Source organism: Condylura cristata, unplaced genomic scaffold, assembly GCF_000260355.1.
Source record: "Condylura cristata isolate star-nosed mole 26May11 unplaced genomic scaffold, ConCri1.0 scaffold00031, whole genome shotgun sequence".
Classification (NCBI taxonomy): domain Eukaryota; kingdom Metazoa; phylum Chordata; class Mammalia; order Eulipotyphla; family Talpidae; genus Condylura; species Condylura cristata.
The window spans coordinates 6,971,976-6,995,653 of record NW_004567132.1 but is presented as its reverse complement, the minus strand read 5'-3'; the positions used below and the strand labels follow the sequence as shown (position 1 = coordinate 6,995,653).

Here is a 23,678-nt window from a genome sequence, read left to right as displayed (position 1 = left end):
GGGGGTCAGGAGAGTCCTGCCGCACCTGTGGATCACCTCCAGGGCTGGGGATTGAACTCATACTGAAGCAACTGAAGTAGCTTGCAGTGCTGTGCTTTAACCCGTTGCGCCAACAGGGAGGCCCTAATTATTGATTTCTCAACATTAGAACATAGTCTTAAAAGATAGGACTTTGTTTCATTCAAACACCTAGGAACAACCTAGGACTAAATGGATTAAAGAAGGCAAAAAACTGTTGAATAAATACATATATAATTAAGTTGGGCATCCTACTTATAAAGGTAAAAAATGTATTAAATCAAGGCACTTAGTTGTGAAGAGAGATATTTAATATCACACTAGTTAGGTGCCAAAGCCTTGTCCACAATGATCATGAAATTTATTTCAGACGACAAGTGCTGAGCAAATGAATGATCCAACATATGCCACAAAGCTTTTCATGATCAACTGCTGAGTGGCTGATACAATTATGAAGGTATTACCTCAATGCTTGACAGAACTGAAAATGATTTCAAGGCATTTTAAGTAAGGAAAGCTACTTGAATATTTTTATTTAAAAAAAATATTTACTTATGCATATAAGAACTGGGGTACAGGCCAGTGCGGAAGTGAGAGGATTCACCAGAGAAAGAGTGGGGGACAGAACAGGCAGATCAAGTGAAATACACTGCTGAGGGGAGCAGTGGTGGGTCACCTCCCTGGCCAGGGGCAGAACTTTTGCTACAGTCCCTGCCGCTATTTTCTTATTACTGTGCTTTAACCCCCTGTGCCACCAGGGAGGGCCTTGGAATATTTTTAGTATACAAATACAAGGAAAACATTTTTGTTCACTCATTCATCTGTTCACTTATTCTTTTAACAAATGTTTATTAAGCCTCTACTATATGCCAGAAATACACAGAGTCTTATGATTTAGTGAGGGAGGAACATTTAATAGAGCAAACCATATTAGAAATATGTACAGAATTTTGGGAAGACAGGATATGCCATTCTGTGGGAAGGCTAGGGAAAGCTTGAAAGAAATGACCCTTAACCTTAAGTATGAAGGCTAGACAGGAAAATTTACCAGGGAAATAGGGGCACTGAATGCAAAGGTTCTGCATATATAATGGCCCAGTGGCAAGAAAGAATATGGCTCTGCTAAAATAGCAAATAACTCATAAAGGCAAAAACGAAGTGTGCATTTGTGCAGAAGGGTAGGTGGAAATATGAAGCAGGAAATGAGCTAGAAGTGATGCTGGAATAGAGAATGAGGATGAGATTATGAAAGGCTCTTAATGCCATGCCATGGAAGTTGAACTCGACAAATATGTTAGTTTCTCAAAGTGAAGTCTCCAAGGATCATTTGTATCTGAGTTACTGAAGGCAGAGATCGGCCATAAAATTAACTTAATGGGTTGGATAGCAATTTCTTCTTAAAAAGAAAGAAAAAGGAATGGAATGGAATATTTTGCATGTTGTGGGACTATTTTTTTTAATTTATATATGTGTACACATTAAGCAGAGAAATAAAATCTATTTCCTATTATCACAGTCAATCAAAGAAGTCAGGGAAACCAATCTAGATGACTGTTAAAATGTAGAGTCCAGAGGCCCCATACCAGACCTATCAAATTAATGGCAACGTGGCCTGGAATCTACATTTTTAACAAGTACTAAGTAAGAGAATCCTATGCACACTCACATTGACAACCACTGCTAAAGCTTATCTGGAGTCACTGAAAGATGATAGGAAGAGTTCTCAAACAACTGGTTGCAAGAAAAATGGAGAAAATCAACTCAGAGATGGTCAGGGTAGATGAACAAAACAGTTTTTCTGAAAATAGTGAGGGTTCATAAAGAGGAGCAGTGGAAGAAAAGTAGGTTTGGTACTACATGTAAAAGACTTGAATTCAGGGTCAGTGAGTTTTTCAACAATTACAGAACCATTACATATCTGCTCAGTGGTTTAGCTCATAAAAATATCTAAGTGTTATGATGATTTCTTTTAAAATCACAATAATATTATAAGGCATTATTTCCAAACCACTGTTCTAATGGGAAAGTACTTAATAAGTGGCAGTTATTTATAATCTCCTTGTGGAGAACTACATTAATCCTGTTTTATACTACATCTCAACTGAGATGGCCTCTTTAATTTAGAAGTGACCTTTTACTTTAGCAGTGAATCAGAAATTTTAAATGAACACACTCCTGATCCAGAAAATTTCCATGTCTGAAAAGTTATCTAAGGAAATAATCACATAAGAGTTCAAATTACATATCCAATGAAGTTTTTTTTAATAAAATGAAAATAACCTGCTCTACCCAAACAGTAGATTTAACTATTAACATGAAAAGATGTTTAAGATATATTCCTGAACAGAATAAAGAAACAGTAGAATAAGAAATATAGCATAAGCCCTTTTATTTAAAAAAAAAATTGTGTAGGGCCCTCCCTGGTGGCTCAACGGGGTAAAGCACAGCACTATGAAGCTATCTCTACTCACTTCAGCATGAGTTTAATCTTGGCCAGGGAGGTGACCCACATGGCGTGGTAGACCTCTCCTGTCCCTCCTGCTGCGCCCCTCAGCAGTGCATTTCAGTCAATCTGCCTGTTCTGCTCCCCACTCTGTTTCTGGTGAATCCTCTCACTTCCCATACCTCTGACTGGTACCCAACTCTTGTATGCATAAATAAATAAATCTTAGTAACTAATTAAATAAATAAATGTATATATGTGGTATGTATGTATACATACATGCATGTATATATGTTTGGATACATGACTCTATATAAAGACAATTCTAGAAAAATATACATCAGATTTCATAGTCGTCGGTTCTGGTAAGTATGCTTGAAAGGGAAGAAGGGAAATTTTGTTTTTTAACATTGTATTGTTATATAAATAGTATGCAAAATAAAGATTTAGGGAAAAAATGCAGACTTGCAGTTCATAAAAATATAGCGCTTGTCTAAGAACATCTCATTAAATCATTATCCTAAATAATTCTCATAGATCCAGGAAAAACACAACAATATAAGAAATATTGAAAATATGACCTGAAGAAACCTAGCTTTTGAAAATTTTAGTCATGCAATTTCTGAATTACACATATTTAAGTGGTGCCGAGACTTTATAATGTCCACTTCTGTAATGTAGGATGTCAGCACTGTAGCTTGCAGTTATTGATTTCTTAAACAATATACAGTACTGATAATTACTAGATGCTACACCAGACAGTGCCATCCCCAACAAAAATGCACTAACACTTATGAAAATATATTTTTGTAACTCCTATACATTTCTATACTTCTTTTCTACATTGGGGTTAAGTTTCACTATTGAATATGCCCTTGAGTTACATCAGTATCTTATAATCATAATGCCTATGACATTCAGCAAGGGGAGGGTGTATTTTCTACTGAAGTGGCAAAATAAAGGCCACAAATTTAAAAGAATTAGAACATTTTTAGAAGTTTTTCCTATAGAAAACAATGATAATCTCCACTGATATTAGAGAACCTTGTCTGCAGAAGAATATATATTTTTTCAGCACTGGGAAAGATTCTGAATAGTCTTCATTCCTCATCTATATGTCAACAAGCAGAAAAATGAACAGAGAACTTAAAACAGTTTTTAAAATACAGGCTTAAAAGGAGGCCTCCTGGTGGCACAGGGGTTAAATCTCAGCACTATGAAGCAATTTGCCGCCACTAGAGAATGAGTTCAATCCCTGGCCAGGGAGCTGACCCACATGGTGCAACAGACCTCTCCTGTCTCACATGTGCTCCCCTCAGCAGTGTATTTCAGTAGATCCACCTGTTGTGCTCCCCACTGTCTCTGGTGAATCCTCTCAACCTACCGCACCTCTAGTCTACACCCCAGCTCTTGTTTGCATAAATAAAATAAACCTTTAAAAAATAAAATGCATTTTAATATATAAATAGAAGTTACGAAATAAATTAATATCAAATAGAAATAATTATATCAAACATACCATTGAAAGGATTGATTCCTGCCCTTATTCTTGAAATAACAGCTTCTTTTACTTCTTTTTTCTTTACACATCGAATTCCTAAATTTTGAAAACTAGAAGAAAAAAACATTTTTCAAACTGCATTACAGTAAAACAAAAACAAAGGGAGTTGTACTAATTAATACTGCAGAAATCAAGCAGCACTAAAGAGTTATAATGTTAGACAAATGTATTAAAGCATGAAATACATTTCCAATTGGTATGATAAAGATATGATGGTAGAAAAGTGTGATTGTATTTCTAGGCAACCCATTCAAAGAATAACCTGTACTAACAACTATAAACCAGAGACATTCTATGGGTGAGGTAAGGGGAACAGGATCAAAACAGGGGTGGTAAGAGCACATGGGACTATGATGATGGCACATGGATGAAGTGGTGCTGGGAAGTCCACAGGAATTACAACTGAGATGAAAAAATGTACAAAGTGAAGAATGATGTTAAAATAACATTATTTCTTCATAAATACATACATCTATAAAGAAATAATGTTATTTCTTTATATATATATAAAGAAATAATGGGAAAATGTATATCATTTTTACAAATGGTATTTACAACTATACCTTACAAATATGACTATGTCAAATTTACCAAAGTAAGCAGATGGATATTAAGAAGAAAGTGACATGTAGAAACTAAAATTATTCTCCAAAACAAATTCATAATAAAATCAAGTCTCTATATTTGATAATGTAAATAAAAGTTGCAAAAAGAGCCAGTATAGGCTTAACTTCATAGGTATGTTTTGCTGAGCCATAAAAGTGCTTACGTTTATGTAAAAAAAGAAACGTGCAGACTATGAGCAATTAAAAATCAAGTAATTATATGTAAAATGCACTTCTGGCTTCTCTTGAATGTTTTAAAGTACTGTAACAGAATTCTGGAATAGAAACACTGGCTATTAGTTACTAGCGTTTGTGGCCCCATTTAAGGGAGGTTTCCAGTTCACTACAGAACCTGTTAGTTCTCTTACAGAGTTCTAACTTCACTGCTAGTAGCAGCAAAGTATAGCATTATACAGAATAATATAATAAGTAAAAATTTATCATTGAAATGTGTTTTTTATTAGAAAGATGTTTAATACTAACAATAATATTAAGCAAAGGTTCAAAATATCATTTATGGAAAACTTCTCAATAGCTACAAATATTACTAATTTGCATAGGTGTATACAGATGATGGTGGGGGGAACTCCCTCGCCACTACCAGTCATACTTGTTCCCACATGGAAAAACCATGACATCATTAAAGTTGAGTGGGTGTGAATAAGGAAGCAAAACTTGATTATAACATTACTATTTGTTCAAATTTCATATGGCACTTTGCACCAAGAGACTTTGCTTGCCTCTCTCCATGTTCATCCTATGGTCATTCTCTTCACATTCACCACATTTATGATTTTCTTAGCACCTAAAATCTTTTAAAATCATCTTCTGCCTCCAATAATTAAAAATAAAATATTGAATTTACAATCCTTTCTTGAAACTATAATCCTTTTCTGCAAAAGAATTCTACTACTTCAAAGGATGCTTAGCTTGGGCCTCACTTTTTCTGTGACAAAAGATTTTAGAGAATTTGTCACATTAATATATTTATACACTACTTGATTTTGTCTCATTTGAATTATATCTGAGGACTACTCACAAATTATTAGTAGGGATTTCTAAATTCTGACATGAAGAAACCAATGATCACACAGATTATTTGAATCAGTCGTCACTCACTCATAGTTAACCCACAATTTTTGAAGTTCTTAATATGTGTCCAAACTCTAAAAATGAATATACTTAGATAAGCCTCCTCATGGAGCTTAAAGTGTAGTGCAGGGGTTGGCAAACTATAACCCTACAGACCAGCTCTCTACCTGGTTTTGTAAACACAGTGTTACTACAGCCAGCCAAACTGATGTGTTTAACTTTGGGTGCTTTGAAGCTACAACAAAAAGTTGAACAGCCAGAACAAAGAACATGTGGCCTGCAAAGTCTAGAATACTTATTAGCTGATCCTTTACAGAAAAATGTTTCTGACCTCTAGAGTAGAAAAGCAGAAAGATATATTAAATGATTGCACAAAATAATGCTAAACTGAGACCATGACAAGTTTTGTAAAGGAGAGATATATGATGTCATGGAGCCTCATGGAAGAGTGTTGATCAACTCAAGGAGGGGAGACTAGTCACTTGTTTGCCTTTCTGTGCTCATGCTGTCTTATATTCATGCAGGAAGATAGTGTACTATGAATAGAAACTAACTAAGAGAAGAGGAAAGAATTTCAGGAAGAAGGGACACAGTATGGCAAAGACTACTACAGGAGAGAATTGTGAGAAAGTAAGACCCTTGTGATAAGAGTACAAAGTTCAAGGGGAGCTCAATATAAAGGCTATAAATACAAGTGGGCCTTGTGTACCTTGTAGACTATATAAGGAATATTGTCCTTATTCTACATAAATCAAAATTTTTTAGGAAGGGAGGGGAACAACCCAATTACTATTTGGAAAAAAAAATCACTCAATGAATGAATGAATGAATAATGTCTAAAAATTAAAAAACATTGGTTTGCCGAAAGAGAGGTACAAAAACTGCTGATGTAAGAGCACCAGTCTGGGGGCTACTCATGCAGTCTACATCTAGACTTCATTGGCAATCGTGTGATGATGATGGAGGTCACTAAGAAAAGTGGGTAGTTTCTAGAGCAATTTATGAGAATTAGTTGACACACCTGTGTGAGGGGTAACAAGGATGATCCATCCCTGTGTTTGACCTTTTTAGTAACCACTAAGGTATACTAGAAGACCAATTTTGAGAGGAAAGATGAGATCATTTTTTAAGGCTTTGTAAGAGAGTAAGTCAAAAAGATAATCAAACTAATATCTTGCCCACTGAAAGGAAGTAGGGCTCCTTCGGGAAAAAAATGATAATTTCAGAACTGGGGCAAGAAAAGTATGAGTAAGTCTTGAGCGCTATTGTGTCAGAAAAGCAAGTGCTCAAAGAAAAACAGCGTCATGTTAAAAGAAGGGTTTTGTATTGGTCAAATGTAGGTTGGCTTGAAAATAATAAGTCTTGTAATGGACTATAGTGGTTTGTATATAAGAATCCACAGGGATATCATGGTGTTTTCTTAAAGAGAAGAAGGAAATCTTTTTCTTTACAAAAGAAAATCAATTAAATCACAAGCAGTATTGCATGTCTCCAGAAAGGATATTTTGAGAATATAGCATTCAACTCTATAAATTTCTTGCCCAAAATGTTTCCTGTTAATATGAAATTATTATTCATATTAATGGTACCATGAATATAATCATGACCAACCACACAGATCAATCCACATTGGAAAACAATCTTCAAAACAAATAGCTAGACTCTTCAAAAAGAGAGTTAAAGAAGACGGAAAAATATTTTAAATTAAAGGAGACAAAATAAGTACACTAACAAAAGATGGTATCTGATCCTTAACAGGATCTTGAATTATGGGGAAAGGCAGGACAACCACAACAGGACATTATTGCACATAGCTGAGGTAACCCTAAAATTTAACTGCCTATAAGTTAGATCAAGAAGGAGCAGCCAGAAAAGCAGGAAATAAAAAAGGAGAGTTTGTTCCTTCAGAAATCAAAGAATAAGACTGTTTCAAGAAAGCACATTTCAAATGCCCTAATGTTGTTGGGAAGTTAAATAACATAAAAAGGAAATATTTCTTACCAAGTGTGTATTACCAGATATTGTATTTTTATGTTGTTATTATAAAAGAAATATTTTAAAGTATATTTTGTAAATATTACTAAGGTGTAAGGAACCTATTATTTTTTTCCTATTGTTATCAGTTTCATTTGCCCCAAAGGCATATGTTCATCACAAAAAAAATAATTATAAAACAAAACAAGTTAAAATAAGAAATAAAATTCTAGAGATAACTATTAAAACTGTAGTGTACATAAAGCCATATATCTGTGTTTTTAAACAACAAAAAAATAAGGCTATCACATACTATTTTAAACCCTATTTAACACTGAACTAGTTTTCTAAACAAAGACATATTTGCAATGTTATTTTTTGGACATACCACCTTAATTCCTCCTTTTTTTTTTTTATTACCTCTAACTTTTTGCCATTACAAACAGATCTGCAATGAGCATTATAACTAAATGTCTAGACATGCTTAATTATTTCATGAGAATAAATTTCTAGAAGTAGGGGCCCTCCCTGGTGGCACAATGGGTTAAAGTGCAGCACTATGAAGCTGGCTCAGCCATTACAGCACAAGTTCAATCCCTGGCCAGGGAGGTGACCCACATGGTGCAGCAGACCCCTTCTGCCTATCCACTGCTCCCTTCAGCAGTGTTTCAGTTCATCTGCCTGTTTTACTCCCACTCTGTCTCTGAAGAATCTTCTCAACACCCCCCACCTCTGGCCTGTACCCCAATTCTTGTATGCATAAATCAATAAATTAAAAAAAAAAAACAGATGTAGACAGATATGAAGAAGTAAGTTGTCAACACTTCCTTATTCCTTAAGATGTCCGTGACTGCGTACTTACAACAAAGGTCTGCGTTCTTGTCCAAATTCAGCTTCATAGTAGCCATCTCTGCAGTCCTTCCCTACTAAGTCATGAGGATGTGGTTTATATGGGTCATTCTTTGTTACTAAAGTAATTCTCACTTTTCCTTTTCCATAATAGTTCCTAATCTGAAAAAAGAAATAAAATATATGATCTATAAATAAAACCAGGACTGTTAGAATTTCCTTTATCTAATGTATTTAGTATCATATAAAGTCCAAATGACGGTAACTGCACCATGGATAAAATCTTCCAGAGAATGTCAATACAGAAGAATTTACCTCTCCAATCCTTGACATATTAATTTCTTCCCTAATTTCAGCTGCTCATATTAACTGATTCTGTTTATTTTCCTTCCAAAACACATAAAACTATACCAAAATTTTATTATAGCATGAGGAAACATTTAGATATTAAATCACTGAATGTAGTACTCAGCATCATTGTCATACCACAAATGTACCTTAAAGTATATATGTAAGTCACACTGGATGATAGCACCAACATGATCATTCATTTGCTAAGAGACATTTTATTCCACAAAAACATTTTTCTTAATCAGTAAGCATATCTCATGTGTTCACTTCTTAACAGGTAATAAACCAAGTTGAGTTTCATAAAATTAAATTTAGACAGAAAGTACAACTGGGACACGGTGAATAAAGAGGAAAAGTTAAACATGAGAGAGGAAGGAGTATATTCTGAGCATGGTGAGGAGCTAATGCTTAGCTTGGAAGCTAGCAAATTTGCAAGCACAAAGCAGGGAATATAAAAACCAACATATGACATGGGTAAAAAAAGGTAGAAGTTATCAAAATTCCTAATTTTGAATTTGAACAGTTAAGCAGGACATATTTCTGAATGAATGAGAAAGTGACCTCTTAAAACTGTAAGACAACTAATGTAGAATGCAAGCTGTAAGCCTGGGACCACCTGAAATAAGGATAGACTTTAAAAAAAATTTAGAGAATGTATCCCAAAACACTAAATTTTGTAAAGCTGAGTTATGGAAAAGAGTTAAAAATCACTTTTAATGGATCAGAATAGTGTTTTCTTTACCTTTTATTTTATCTCTCCCATTTAAACAGTTAAATAAAAGGATTCAGTTAAATCAAATCCATACTGTGGTAAAAAAAAAATGTGAATAAAATTGGGAACTTGAAATTCAACACATAATTTTGTCATTGGCTTAATGTATAATTTAGCATTTCCTTTAAGTTCCACAGAAAAAACTGGTAAATAATCTATTTATAAAACATCAAATTAAGATCTGTTGATAAAAAATTAATATCTTCAAAACCCAGTCATTAAAGTTTATAATTGGCACTTACAAAGGATTCAAAAATTTACTAAGATTCAAATGAAACAAAGTATGAAATACTATATGTGGCATATTACTATAAATATGAATGTAAATATATAGCCACAATATCATAATTACAAATAGCATATATAGTACATTTTATAAATAATTATAGTATATCACCAAAGTCTTTCTGGATTTAAAACTACTTTCAAAATTTATAATACAAAAAAAACTGTATTTAAAGGATGCCTATATTTCGCATCAGTCCATGCAACTCCAAAATATCGGGGACAGGCAATATAAGTAAGGGCAGGGGAGATAAAATGTCATTTTCCATAGTACTTAGATTAAGCCAAATGATTGCAGAAAGAATTCTAACTGAATTCCCAAATCAATGTTTTTAATCTACAGAGTAATTTTGCTCATCGCTGGAAGAAGAGAATGCTTTTTCCTCATTCACAGGTTCTATGAAATGGGTCATGATCCAAAAACTGCCAATGTAAACTAAGCACTGTGAATCAATCTACTTAAGTTAATACACAATGTATAACTATCTGCATGTATGAAGAATCTATAATTAAGAAATGTCTTAAGACATCTATCTAGAACGAACCCATTTAGAACCTACCAATTTAAAAGAACAAAAAGGAAAAGCTAAGGAAATGACTGAAGAAAGATCTTTAATAGAGCTACTGTAGTTGAAATAGGTAACTAATAAGAGACATACAGGGAAATGAATGATGCTATTACCTGTATAGACGGGTAAGTTCGGTTGTTGTCAGTGCTGCGCTCCCCTGGAATGCTGCCGGCTGATCGTCCTTCACATTTGTATCTAAAACGCATTCCCCTCTGTCTGGGTTGTTCAAAAATCTCTATGTATGGGCTATAACCACCTGAAAATGGGGGCAAGTATATTAGGATAGCAGTAATAGCATTTTGTTTTCTTCAAAACAGCAAATAAAAAGATATTTCTTCCCAATATTAAATACCAAGATTAAAGTACAACTATTCAAGATTGAGAGGTAAAGAAACCTTTTTCCTAGTCCCTAAGCAATATATAACAAAATCACTTAAATTGCATTAATTAAGACTTTATTACTTAATATGTACCTGTGTGAAATCTTGAGCTAAATAGTTCAGAAATAACTACTTTTCACACAAGACCAAGCAGAATGGTTTCACTCAAGATTCCCCAAGTAGGGTCAAGAAGTTAATCTTCAGAAATACTGTATTATATTCCAAAAGTGATTTTGTCTGCCTGGTTTTACATTAGATTCTTATTAGTAGGTTAAAAGACCATTTATTGGAACAAAAATGCATTTAAATCCTTGCAAAAGGATTTTTTTAAAAATCTGTTGGAATCTTAAGGACCTAGGAAGAGTACACCAAAACAAGTTCCAGAAAGGACTTTAGGCTTAACAGAAATTTCAATAAATCCCATTTAAACCTCTTCTACAGGGTAAGACATAATGGAGAAAAAGAAAATTATTTTTGTACCAAAAATAATTCAAAATATGCAAAAGAATTATGCATGAAAGAAGTGCAATAATTATGCGAATCATTATGCTGAAAAAAGTGAGATCAAAAGAACACATTTTGTAGGATTCTAATTATATAAAACTCTAGAAAATGTAAATAATCTGTAAAAATATTAACCAGCGGCTTAAGAATGGAGGTGTATGTGGCCTCCCTTGTGGCTCAAGGGGTTAAGTCTCAGCACTATGGAGCTATCAACAGAAGTTCAACCCCAGCCAGTGAGTTGGCCCACAAGGCACAGCAGACCTCTCCTGTCTCTCGCACTGTTCCCCTTAGCAGTGGGCCTGTTCTGCTCCCCACTCTGTCTCTGGTGAATCCTCTCACCCTCCCACCCCCACAATTCTGGTCTACACATTTCAGCTTTTGTATGCAAAAAAATAATAATAATAAATTTTAAAAATCTTAAATTAAAAATAAAGGTGTGGCCCTCCCTGGTGGCTCAGCAGGCTGGAGCACAGCACTGTGAAGCTGGTGGTGGCAGCCTCAGTGTGAGTTCAATACCCAGCCCCAGAGGTGATCCACATGATGTAGCAGACCTCTCCTGTCTCACCCGCTGCTCCCCTCCACAGTGTAGCAGTGGGCCTGTTCTGCTCCCCACTCTGTCTCTGGTGAATTCTCTCTGCCCCTGTGCCTCTGGCCTTCATGAATAAATACAATCTTTAAAAAATAAATAAAAGTATTTAAAAAAAAGATGTTTGGAGTGGGGAAACTTTGGGGGATAATGGATATGTTAATTATCTTGATTGTGATGATTTCAGGGTTGGACATATATATGTCAAGAGTGATCAAACTGCATACTTTAAACATGTGCAATTCATTGTGCACTAATCATTTGTCAACAAAACTGTCTAAAACATATGCACCTTTAGCTCCTTTTTTTTTTTTTAAAGATTTATTTATTTGTGCATACAGAACTGGGGTACAGGCCAGAGGCTCAGGGGCGGTGAGAGGCTTTACCAGAGACAGAGTGGGGAGCAGAACAGGCAGATCGACGAAGTACACTGCTGAGGGGAGCAGCGGGTGGGTCAGGAGAGGTCTGCCACACCATGTGGTCACCTCCAGGGCAGGCGGGAATGGAACTCATGCAGAAGCAGCTTTAGATTCTCAGTGCTGTGCTTTAACCCACTGCGCCACCAGGGAGGGTCCTAGCTCCTTTTATTATCCAAGTTTAATGAAGATACTCAGCTGTGCTTACAAGTAGACTATTTAGTGTCTTTATTTTAGGGGTGTGAAGATATGTTCCATTCCAAAAAACAGAAACTCCCTCAATCAACTTAGTGATATCCAAACTCCTATAATTAGATACCCACTTCTTTAACTATAGACTTAACCTCTTTTAGAATGTAAGCAAATCTTCATAAAGGGTACCATAGTGGCTCTTACCAGTACAATGTGGGAAAGAAGCCTTTTGAATCCTATTCAGCTACACTTATGGGTGAAAGTGCAGGAAATGTCCATTCTCTAGTCTCTGGCTTTTTAAAATGGTATAACAAGGCCCTTCCTGGTGGCACAACGGGTTAAAGCTCAGCACATGAAACTAGCCTCTGCTGCTTCGGCTGTCCAGCCAGGAAGGTGACCCACATGGTGTGGCAGACCCTCTCCTGTCTCGCCTACTGCTCCCCTCACTCTGGTCTGTACCCCAGTGCTATATATATGAATAAATAAATCTCTGAAAAAAATAAATAAAATGGGGATAACAGAGGCCTCCCTGGTGGCACAAGGGGTTAAATCACAGCACTGTGAAGCTGTCTGCAGCACAAGTTTGATCCCTGGCCAGGGAGCTGACCCACATGGCATGGCAGACCTCTCCTGACCTCTCTGTTGCTAGTGAATCCTCTTACCCCCTGCACCTCTGACCTGTCCCCCAATTCTGTACGCATACATAAATAAGTCTTTAAAAATTTATTTATATGTGATACCATGACTGGTCTCACAACTGCCACTTTCAAAGATTTTACAACACAATTATTAAACACTATAAAAGAAACAAAACACATTTTTGTTTATGCTAATAGAAACCTTGCAAAAAATAAGAGGAAAAGAGTCAGGGATGCCTAAGTATGTCAAAGGGAAAAAAGGGCTAATAGGGGCCTTCCTGGTGGTACAGGGGTGGGGTGGTGGTGGTGGGGGGGGGGGTTAAAGACAGCTCTATCAAGCTATGGCTAGCCACTGAAGCAGGAGTTTAATCCCAGCCGGCCAGTGAGCTGACCCACATGGCACCAGAGACATCTCCTGTTCTGCCCATTGGTCTCTTCAGCAATGCATTTCATTAGATATGCCTGTTCTGTTCCCCACTGTCTCTGGTGAATCCTCTTACCCCTCACACCTTTGACTTATACCCCAGTTCTTGTATGCATGATTTTTTTTTTTTTAAAAAAAAAGGTCAGTAAAGCAAAAAGATAGGAAGAGAGATAAAAAATGTGTCCTGGCCCTCCCTGGTGGCGCAGCGGGTTAAAGCACAGCACTGAGAATCTAAAGCCGCTTCCGCATGAGTTCGATTCCCGCCTGCCCCGGAGGTGACCACATGGTGTGGCAGACCTCTCCTGGCCCGCGCGCTGCTCCCCTCAGCAGTGTACTTCATAGATCTGCCTGTTCTGCTCCCCACTCTGTCTCTGGTGAAGCCTCTCGCCGCCCCTGAGCCTCTGGCCTGTACCCCAGTTCTGTATGCACAAATAAATAAATCTTTAAAAAAAAAAAAAAAGTGTGTCCAAAGGTGTGACAATAAAGAAGAGTTTAAGAATCATCAATTTTTCCTAAAAGAAGTGTGAAATACTCCATAATTGGAGAATCAAAAGCCAGAGTACATTTGGGGGAATAATGATTTCATTCTATGAGTGACAGAGAATCAATGAGTGGTTTTATAAAAGGAAATCATTATCAGATTGGCATTTTAAAGTAAGAATTCTTTTTTTTTTTTAAAGATTTACTGGGGTACAGGCCAGAGGTGCAGGGGCAGTGAGAGTATTCACCAGAAACAGAGTGGGGAGCAAAACAGGCAGATTCATGAAGTACACTGTAGAGGGGAGCAGCGGGCAGGTCAGGAAAGCTCTGCCACACTATGTGGGTCACCTCCCTGGTGAGGGATCCAACTCATATTGCAGTGGCTGCCATTGCTTCATAGTTTATGCTGTAACCCATTGTGCCACCAGGAAGGCCCAAGAATTCTTTTTTAAAGCTTTATTTATTTATGCATACAGAACTGGGGTACAGGACAGAGGTGCAGGGGGTGACAGGATTCATTAGAGACAGAGTAGGGAACAAAACATACAGACTAACTGAAATGCACTCCTGAGGAGAGCAGTGGCAAGACAGGAGAGGTCTGCTGTGCCATATGGGTCAGTTCCCTGGAATGAAGGATTGCTTAAAAGGTAAAACTTACAGTTCTTTATGAATGACTAACATTAGGGCTAAGAATCACTAATGGCTCCAGTCTCCACCATGAATAAAGCATTACTTTTACCTTTTAACTTTTTTCTATTTGGGTCAGATATCTAACACCTATTTTTTTTTTTAATTCCAAAGACAGGGAAAACTGACTTTAAATCAAATTCATAATACTTACTTTAATTGTACTAAATACTTAAAGGCATACAGATGAGCATTTCACAATTTCACATCCTTATATATTTCAAACAATTCAAATTTATATCTCAGTTTCAAATATTTCATATCCTTATATATCTTTGTAGGTATAATTTACATATACTTTTATTTAAAAAGTACTTTTTAAAATTTTTTAACATAATAGTTTATTTCTACATAATTTTGTGCCCTTTTCCATCTCAGTTGTAATCCCTGTGGGCTTCCCATCACCAAATCACCCATGTGCCATCACCATAATTCAGTACACTTCCCCTACCTCCACTGTTTTTGATCCTATTCCCCATTCCACCCCCATAACATGTCTCTAATATAGAGTTGTTCATTATTATTATTATTTACTCCCCTCTTTATACTCCTGCTATGAGTGAAACCATCTGGTATTTTTCCTTTTCTTTCTGGCTTATTTCACTAAGTATGATCCCTTCCAGTTCCATCCATGTTGCTGCAAAAGGCATGTGTTTATCTTTTTGACTGCTGAGTAATATTCCATTGTTTATATGTACCACATCTTTAAAAAGTACTTTTAATGTAAAAGCTTAAATCATGTATGTGGTTGAACTAAAGGTAGAATAAATCCCTGCCCACTATTTATTTAAAGGTGTCTTGATGGAAGTTGATATAGAGTGACAACATTAATGGTAAAGGGCTAATGGGGGGGGGAGAGGCTAGAGAGTGAATAAAAGTGCTAGGCTTACATTGAGCATTCAAATATTACAAAACTTATACACAATGCTTTCCTAGACTAGGCAACAGTCCAAGAATAGAGACTGTTTATGGAAAAAGTCTATAGCCAAAGGAACAGAAAAACAGTATTTTAAAAGTTAAATAAAACACTAAAATATTAAACTTTAAAAATGACAGAAACATTAGTTATATAACATCAAGTACTGAAAAAATCTTGAAATCTAGTCTTATTATAGAAGTTCTTTATTGGTTAATAAAAAAGTTTCAGTAACAACCAAATAACATAGTTTACTGAATAGTCTATATTCTTCCAGTTGGAAATAATCACTCTTCTAAATGACCATAAATTTTTATAGCAATTATTCCAAATAATCTTGGAAAGACCCACTGTTTCATTTCTTGAAAAAAAAGCCACTTGTAGGGGCCCTCCCTGCAGGCGCAACCAGTTAAAGCACAGCACTATGAAGCTACTGCAGCCACTAAAGCTCAAATAATTCAATCCCTGGCCAGAGAGGCCAGAGAGGTGACCCACAAGTAGTGGCAGACCCACTGCTCCCCTCAACAATGTATTTCAGTACATCTGCCTGTTCTGCTTCCCAGTCTGTCTCTGGTGAATCCTCTCACCCTCCCTCCAGTTCTATATGCAATTGTATCCCAGTTCTATATACACAAATAAATAAATCTTTTTAAAAAGCTACTTGTAGGCAGCAACTTGTTTTACTCATCAGATATTCAGTAGCCATCTGTTGAAGGAATGAATGACTGAAATCTAAAGATTTTTTTGTTTGTGTAAGTTATATAAAATGAAGAGCTAGATTAGTAGTTAATCAGATTTACCTCATTAGATTCCACTACTATGGAAAAAAGTAGTGCTTTGTAGGTACTGGACTCGTGTACCTTTATACTCATCAATATCCATTCATATTCTGATACATTTATCTGTATTTAATGATTTTCTAAAAATTTCCCAGTTATATTGGGCCCTCCCTGGTGGTACAATGGGTTAAAGCAAAGAACTATGGGGCCCTTTCTGGTGGCACAACAGGTTAAAGTGCAGCTGCAGCCACTTTGGCATGAATTAGATTCCCTGACACACATGGAGCAGCAGACCTCTCCTGACCTGGCAGTTACTCCTCTCAGCAGTGTATTTCAGTCAGTCTACCTGTTCTGTTTCCCACTGTCTATGGTAAATCCTCTCACTCCCAACCCCCTACTTCTGGCCTGTACCTGCATTCCTGTAAACAAAAAGAAATAAATCGTAAAAAAAATTCTTCCAGCTATAAATTATATTATGCATCAAAGCTATGTACCAGTTTCTTCTTTACTCAGTATTCTGCTTTGAAGTGCCATTCTTCCTGAAGGTAAAAAGTGCTGAAATTCAGTCATCTATGGAATGATAAACTATAAATCAGGGAATTGATTTGAGAAATGAGTACTCTTAACTAAGTCTCTCAAATTCTGCAATTTTGAAAAGCACTGAAATATCTAATGGAATTTACAGTGGAATGTCTAAAGTCAACACTGGCTAAACAAGTTGATTACTTTTTTTAATAACCAATACTATGTAAAGTTGGAATTAACCCTATTATATTTTTTTACACTACTCTAAAATGCTAATGTAGACCAGAATAACATTTGAAATATAGACAAAATGTTTACAAAATGTATTTACACTTCTGTTTGAACTTAGGCCAAAAAAAAAGTGCTGTTTTAACAGCCCAAATGCCCAAAAGTGAATGATTAGATTAAAAAGATGTGGTACATATACACAATGGAATATTACTCAGCAACCATAAATAAATAAATAAATAAATAAATAAATACATGCCTTTTGCAGCAACATGGATGGAGCTGGAGAAGATCATAATTAGTGAAATAAGCCAGAAAGAAAAGGAAAAATACCGGATGGTTTCACTCATAACAGAAGTACAATGGACCAGGTGAGAAAATAATAATAATGAACAGTTATATACCAGAGACATTTTATGGGGGTGGAGTGGGGAACGGGATCAAAACAGAGGGGGGAGGGAAATGCACTGGCCTATGGTGATGGCACATGGGTGATTTGGTGATGGGAAGCCCACCGGGATTACAACTGAGATGAAAAAATGCACAAAATGATTTAAAAATAAACTATTATATATATATATATATATAAAATATATATATATAAATGACTGAAAAAAATAGTGCTACATAATAAGATGAGTTTGAGATGAAAAAATTTCATTGAAATAAAAGTTAATATACAGATCATCAACTATCAGAAATTGACATATTATTAACTGATATAGCTAGAATTAGGATCCAACTTCTAATTGTATATTGAAAAGATGTTAGTCATGATAATGCTCTTTTTAAAGCACTTTCATAGTCACATTTCTCATTTGATCTCTTTAATCTTCATAAAACCAGACCATGAATTGCTATCCCATTTTACAGATAAGACCTAAGTTCAAAAGACCTAAGTCATAAGAAAAAGACATTATGACACTAGCAAATGATAGTTGGGATTCCAAGGTGTCAAATTCAAAGAACAACAACAAAAAAGCAGGGTATAACAAAAACCTAAAATAAAGGAAACTTAGTTAAGAAGATAATGCATCTTGGTATAGGCAAGTGAGATCAAATGAACTGTGTAGTTCATAATGGGGGTGTATATGAGAATCACCTAGGTAGCTTTTTCAAAACATACAAGCCCTGACCCCACCTGTGATCTGCTGAATAGAACTAAAAATGTATCTAAAGCCCAGACATGTTTCTGAAAAAGTCTTCCAAGCAATTGTAACACACCCATGACTAAGAATCACTGCCCTGAAACACAAAGTGGGAAACAAATGCACATATCTATAGAAGCAATCCAAAAAGTAATGTACAGGTATGGGCTGGGTGGTGGATAAACTTGACAGAATTCCCACTACTTGTAACTCCTAAAAAGTTTATCTAAATGCAAGCAAGAGAAGGACATTACTACAGGGATATACTTCAAAAGCACTGATTTATTTGAAAAGTAATTGGCAAATTAATATTTTAACTATCAGGAAATTTCTTAAATGCAGCAAATGATTACAACACACTAATACATCAATAGCACAGTTGAGAATACCTTTTTAGAGGCCACATCAACATCAGAGAAATACTGTACATGAGATTGCCCAAGACCAAAAGTGCTAAAGGAGATAGCACTTTTCCAAATATCACCTCAACTTACTTTGGAGAAAAAGAAAATAAGACCTACCTTTCCCCCTTCAAATCAAATAGCCCAAGTAAATCATGGTGGTGAGCTAAATTTATCATAAGACACAAGTGAAGCTTTGCATTTTTTCCCAAGTATGATCAAAATTTAGAAATACCATTTCTTAATGTAGACAGAACTGGATTCAATTAACAAAGGAGTAAAGACTTAAAGCCAATTACCGTGAAGACAGAAGAAGAGGGCCTCCCTGGTGGACAAGGGGTTAAATCTCAGTACTACTAAGCTATGGCCAGCCACTGCAGCACTAGTGAGATTCCCAGCCTCAGGGATGGCTCAGCAGACCTTTCCTGTCTGGCCCATTGTTCCCCTCAGCAGTGTTTTTCAGTGGATCCCTCTGTTCTGCTCTCCACTCTATCTCTGGTGAATCCTCTTACTTGTACCCCTCTCCCCCTCCCACCTCAGCTCTTATATGCATAAATTAATAAAACTTTTTTAAAGAAAATGCAAACAATGTTTAGTATTACATATCTCTAGTAGTCCCTAGTTACCCAAAGATCTGAGTTCCAAAACAGTTCCCCTAGAAATGAAAACTAACATTTATGGGCATGCATTATCTCATCTGGTCCTGACAAGACACTGCAGTAGTAATTCTCATTTTTATTCCAAAGTGGCAGCCCAGTTCCATCCAGGACTAGTCAGGTTTATTCCAATATATCAGGCTAACTTTCAATTTGGCCTTAAGAATCCAAGAGAGAGGATTTTCAGATGAGTATATGTAAACAACAAGTAAGTAAAGTTGTACTTGATTTTGGCAACAGAGATTCTATTGCTGTAGATTGCACTGCCATGGGAGGAGGGAACTAAGTCTTCAGAAAATGCTTCTAGTGTGAAAATGTAGAGCTATTTAAAATCTGTCCTAGATCATGCAGGTATTTAAGTTAAATATAGGTAGCAGAACCAAAGCATCTCTTGATTAAAACAGACTTAAAAATAAAATTATAGGATACCTATTTAAGTATGAGTTAAATACTTTTCTTAGAATAGGTATATCCCATGCAATTAATTGGGTCATGTGCCTATAATCATTTGCAGAGAATACAGAAGACAGAAAAATGAGAGAAAAGAAAGGAAATTCTGAGTATATTAAACTGCATTTAAGAGATACTATAAACTTCAGATGCTCTACACATACTCCCGATGTTCCTTCTCTTTATGTTTATACCACTGTTATTTCTACATTTTCATGTGTTGCATTTCTGAAACAGCCTTCATGTCATGTGTAGTCTTTTATTTAAAGTCATTTGTGGGTGTCCCTGGTGGCACAAAGGATTAAGTCTCAGTACTATCAAGCATTCCCCAGCCACTGCAGCAGGAGTTGATCTCTAACCAGGGAGCTGACCCACATGGCACAGAAAGACCTCTCCAGTCTGGCCCACTGCTCCTCTCAGCACTGTATTTCAGTAGATCTGTCTATTCTATTTCCCACTCTGTCTCTGGTGAATCCTTTCTACCCCCACCCCTCTACCTCTGGCTTACACCCCAGTTCTTGTATGCATAAATGAATAAAAGTAAATCTTTTTAAAGAAGTCATTTGCTTTAACTATCACCTAACTATTTCAGCTATTTATTAAAGATTAAGTTGCATCATACAACAAGAAAGGGAAAAATCAGTGTATCTTTCCTGAAATTCATACTACAAAATATGGTAAGTAGTATGGCTCACAAAAGCTTTTTCTTTGTGTACCTTCTTTTATATGATATTGCAGAAATATACTAAAGAAAACTAAACAGTTTTCTTTATCTACTGTTTATATACTTTATGTACTGTTTATACTAAACAGTCTAAATTTAAAAACATTTTACCAAAGACAGTATTATTTATTAGTAAAAAGCTATGTATACACATTTTGCACTTTTTATAAAAACAATGAGAAGCTTTAAACTCAGATATATATAAAATGGCTAGTTGTACTTGTATTAAATAGAATAGAATCATAGATAAACAAGAGTAATGATTCTAACTATCTAACTATGCCTATCTTAGATTGGGAACACTTTCTTCTCAATGCTATTCTGATTGTGTCAAAAACTGGAATTAAGGTGACATTAAAAAAATAAATATAAAGACAGTTTAATTAAACCAGAGCTGGGAAATCCTAAATAAGCTGATAATTTACCTGAACAAAATTTAGAATCATATACATATCAAAGTCCCAGTTACTCATGACACTTATATAATTTTGCTTCTGAGATTATGATCTGTTACTCCTACGTTCTAGAGATCACATATTCAACTACACACATCCATTTACATATGACATCCGGTGAGAAATGAAAAAATGGTTTTAAATGCTTGGTAATCAATACAAATACTTTGTATTTTGAGGTTTAATGCCACCTTACAACAAAAGGAACCTAAATTACACAATGATTAAACCAACTGAACAAAGTTTTTTTCTGTTACTCTTTTGGATAAATTTTATTTCAAAGTTGGATGGGAATTTATAATTCACTTAGTGAATCTTTTTCACTAAGGTCTTTACAAGTTTACAACTGACTAAGAAAATACATCCATACTCCTATTAAAATATTTGTGTTTAGTTTTCGATTTACAAATAACTGGCTACATTTTAAAGTCCCATTTTACCACAATTCCAGAAAAGGGAGAAAAACATAAAATTACCCCACAACTTTTCACTCTTTAAATTTTTCCCCCTTCAATTTATGAATCAGTTCTCACAACCGCACAAAATGTAGTGTCATTAACCAAGTTTAAACGGTGTCACATTTTAAAATTAGGTGGGCCTTACAATACTACATAAAAAATAGATTCTTTGCCTCTTCTTTTGTAAGAATCACAAGCATTACATTAATGTAATACATTAACCAAGTATGGTTAAGTTGACAACATAGTGACCGTTTTTAATTTGTAATGCTTACCATTTTTTATTACATACAAAATCTTTCGGATAACCGATAAGCCAACTAGTTTAAAATCATCTGTGCACTTTTAATCTAAAACGTACTTTGAATTCATGAATTAATAAGTCACAGAAGTTTGGAATCAACTGAATGGGTAGAGAGAAAGTTCAAATATTTTAAACTACACTTCTATTTTCATATGAAAACCACAGACAAACTGAAATGAAATGTCATGTGAAACACCCCAATTTCCTTTCGGCTTATGGCAGCCGCTATAGCATTGTTCTGCGCAACCGTGTTCAAAAAAGCCACTTAGGCGCTCTACTTCCTCTTCTCTGCTAAACAGTAGTGTTCCACTGAGGGTCTCCGAATCTGGGAGCTAGGATAGGGCAGGTCAAGCATCAAGTATTAACCTCGTACGACGAAGTTAACGTAGGGTTGAGGGCCTCATTGCCTTTGCTCTCGCAGCTCCCTCTGCCGGGAAAGCGGCCCCAAGAAGCTCACCCAAATCCAGTAAAGGGCCCCCTCGGACACAGCAGCTTACCATAGGTTAGAAGCAGAGCAAAAGCTCGGCTGTCGCGTACCAGACTCCCTCCCTCCCCTCTCGCCCTTTTCTCGGAACATTTCTTTCCCACCAAAGCAAGAGATCCACCCTTTACTGCTGAAACGGACATTTACAGAAGTGTTAGAAAGTGGTTTTCATCCCAGCCCATATTTTAAATCACGGACGTTCTAAAAACCCGCTTTCCCCTTCTCCGCCAAAGGCAAAAACGAAGCCTCCGCTTCTGCTCGGTAAACCAGAAAGTCGGCGCTTATTTCACAATCAAAAATTATCCGCTTCGCTGAGGCCCTATTTCACTGAAGACCTGTTAGAACACCACTGGAAACTTTCAAAGTCGACAACATTTTGTGAACTGTCAGCACAGCGGCTATCACCTCTCCGCACCTGATAAACTAAAAAAGGCAAAACTCTCGAGGTCGCAGGTTCCTCATTCCTGTTCTAACACCTAAAAGCACCATTTCAACAGCAATCGATGTTTAAACACGAGAACGCTTCGTCCTCCTTTATTTAGATTTTTGTTATTTCCCTAATCCTAACCCAGTCGCTGGGAATTTCTAAAGTTCCGGCTACGACAGTGGCATCAAATTACAGAGCGTGACTTTGATTTCGCACGCAAAACCTGAACCTTTTTAAAAAGCTGACAATTTGCCAGGTGAGGCAACTGTACAGCCAGAAGGTGCCACGACCAAATCGGAGCCCCCAAAGCCGCGAACATCAGTATCCGCGACGAGCCTCCCCCACGTCGCCGCCCGCACCGCCGCGCTCGGGGACACTCACCGGAGGCCATGGCGCTGCTCGCCGCTCCGCTCCGCGCGCAGACTGGAGGCCGCCCGAGTCAGTCAGGCGGCCGAGGGACCTCTGCCAGCGGGACCCCCAGTCCCCCTGACCACCTCCAACGCCTCTTCCTCCTCCCCGCCCTCTGGGTTTGCGGCTCACACCTTCCCACCCCCTTAATTCTCGCGCTCTGGGTCACCCAGAGTCGCCCGTCCAGCGCGCAGGAGCCAGAGCCAGGGGGGCGGTGCGCGGCGAGAGCCTGCGCCCGCCGAGCCCCGAAGCTGGCGGCCGGGGATTTCCCGCGCTGACGTATCACCCCCCCCCACCCCCGTCACCACCGCCTTGCTCGCGGGCGGGGTGTCCACGCGCGCCCGCCCCCACGCGGCGGCCCCGCCCCTGCCCCGCCCCTGCGCGCCCCCGCGGGCGCCGCGCGCTGGATACACAGTCTGAATAGCCGGAGCGCGGCACCGTCAGGCGCGCGGAGGACGCCGGGAGCGGGGAGGGCTGGTCTCGTGCGTG

At 37.0% G+C, this 23,678-nt stretch overlaps 1 protein-coding gene across 1 annotated transcript in view; it reads right to left on the bottom strand.

Annotated features, from left to right (window-relative positions):
• Positions 1–23,375, bottom strand: part of REL (v-rel avian reticuloendotheliosis viral oncogene homolog) — a 32,207-nt gene extending 8,832 nt beyond the window's left edge. Inside the window, exons 1-4 of the mRNA XM_012731482.1 lie at positions 23,163–23,375; positions 10,633–10,775; positions 8,556–8,704; positions 3,981–4,072 (exon numbers count right to left, since the gene is read on the bottom strand). Coding sequence (XP_012586936.1) covers positions 3,981–4,072; positions 8,556–8,704; positions 10,633–10,775; positions 23,163–23,172 — 394 coding nt within the window. The 5' untranslated portion in view covers positions 23,173–23,375. The remainder of the gene's footprint in view (positions 1–3,980; positions 4,073–8,555; positions 8,705–10,632; positions 10,776–23,162) is intronic.
• Between the last annotated feature and the right edge of the window lie 303 nt (positions 23,376–23,678).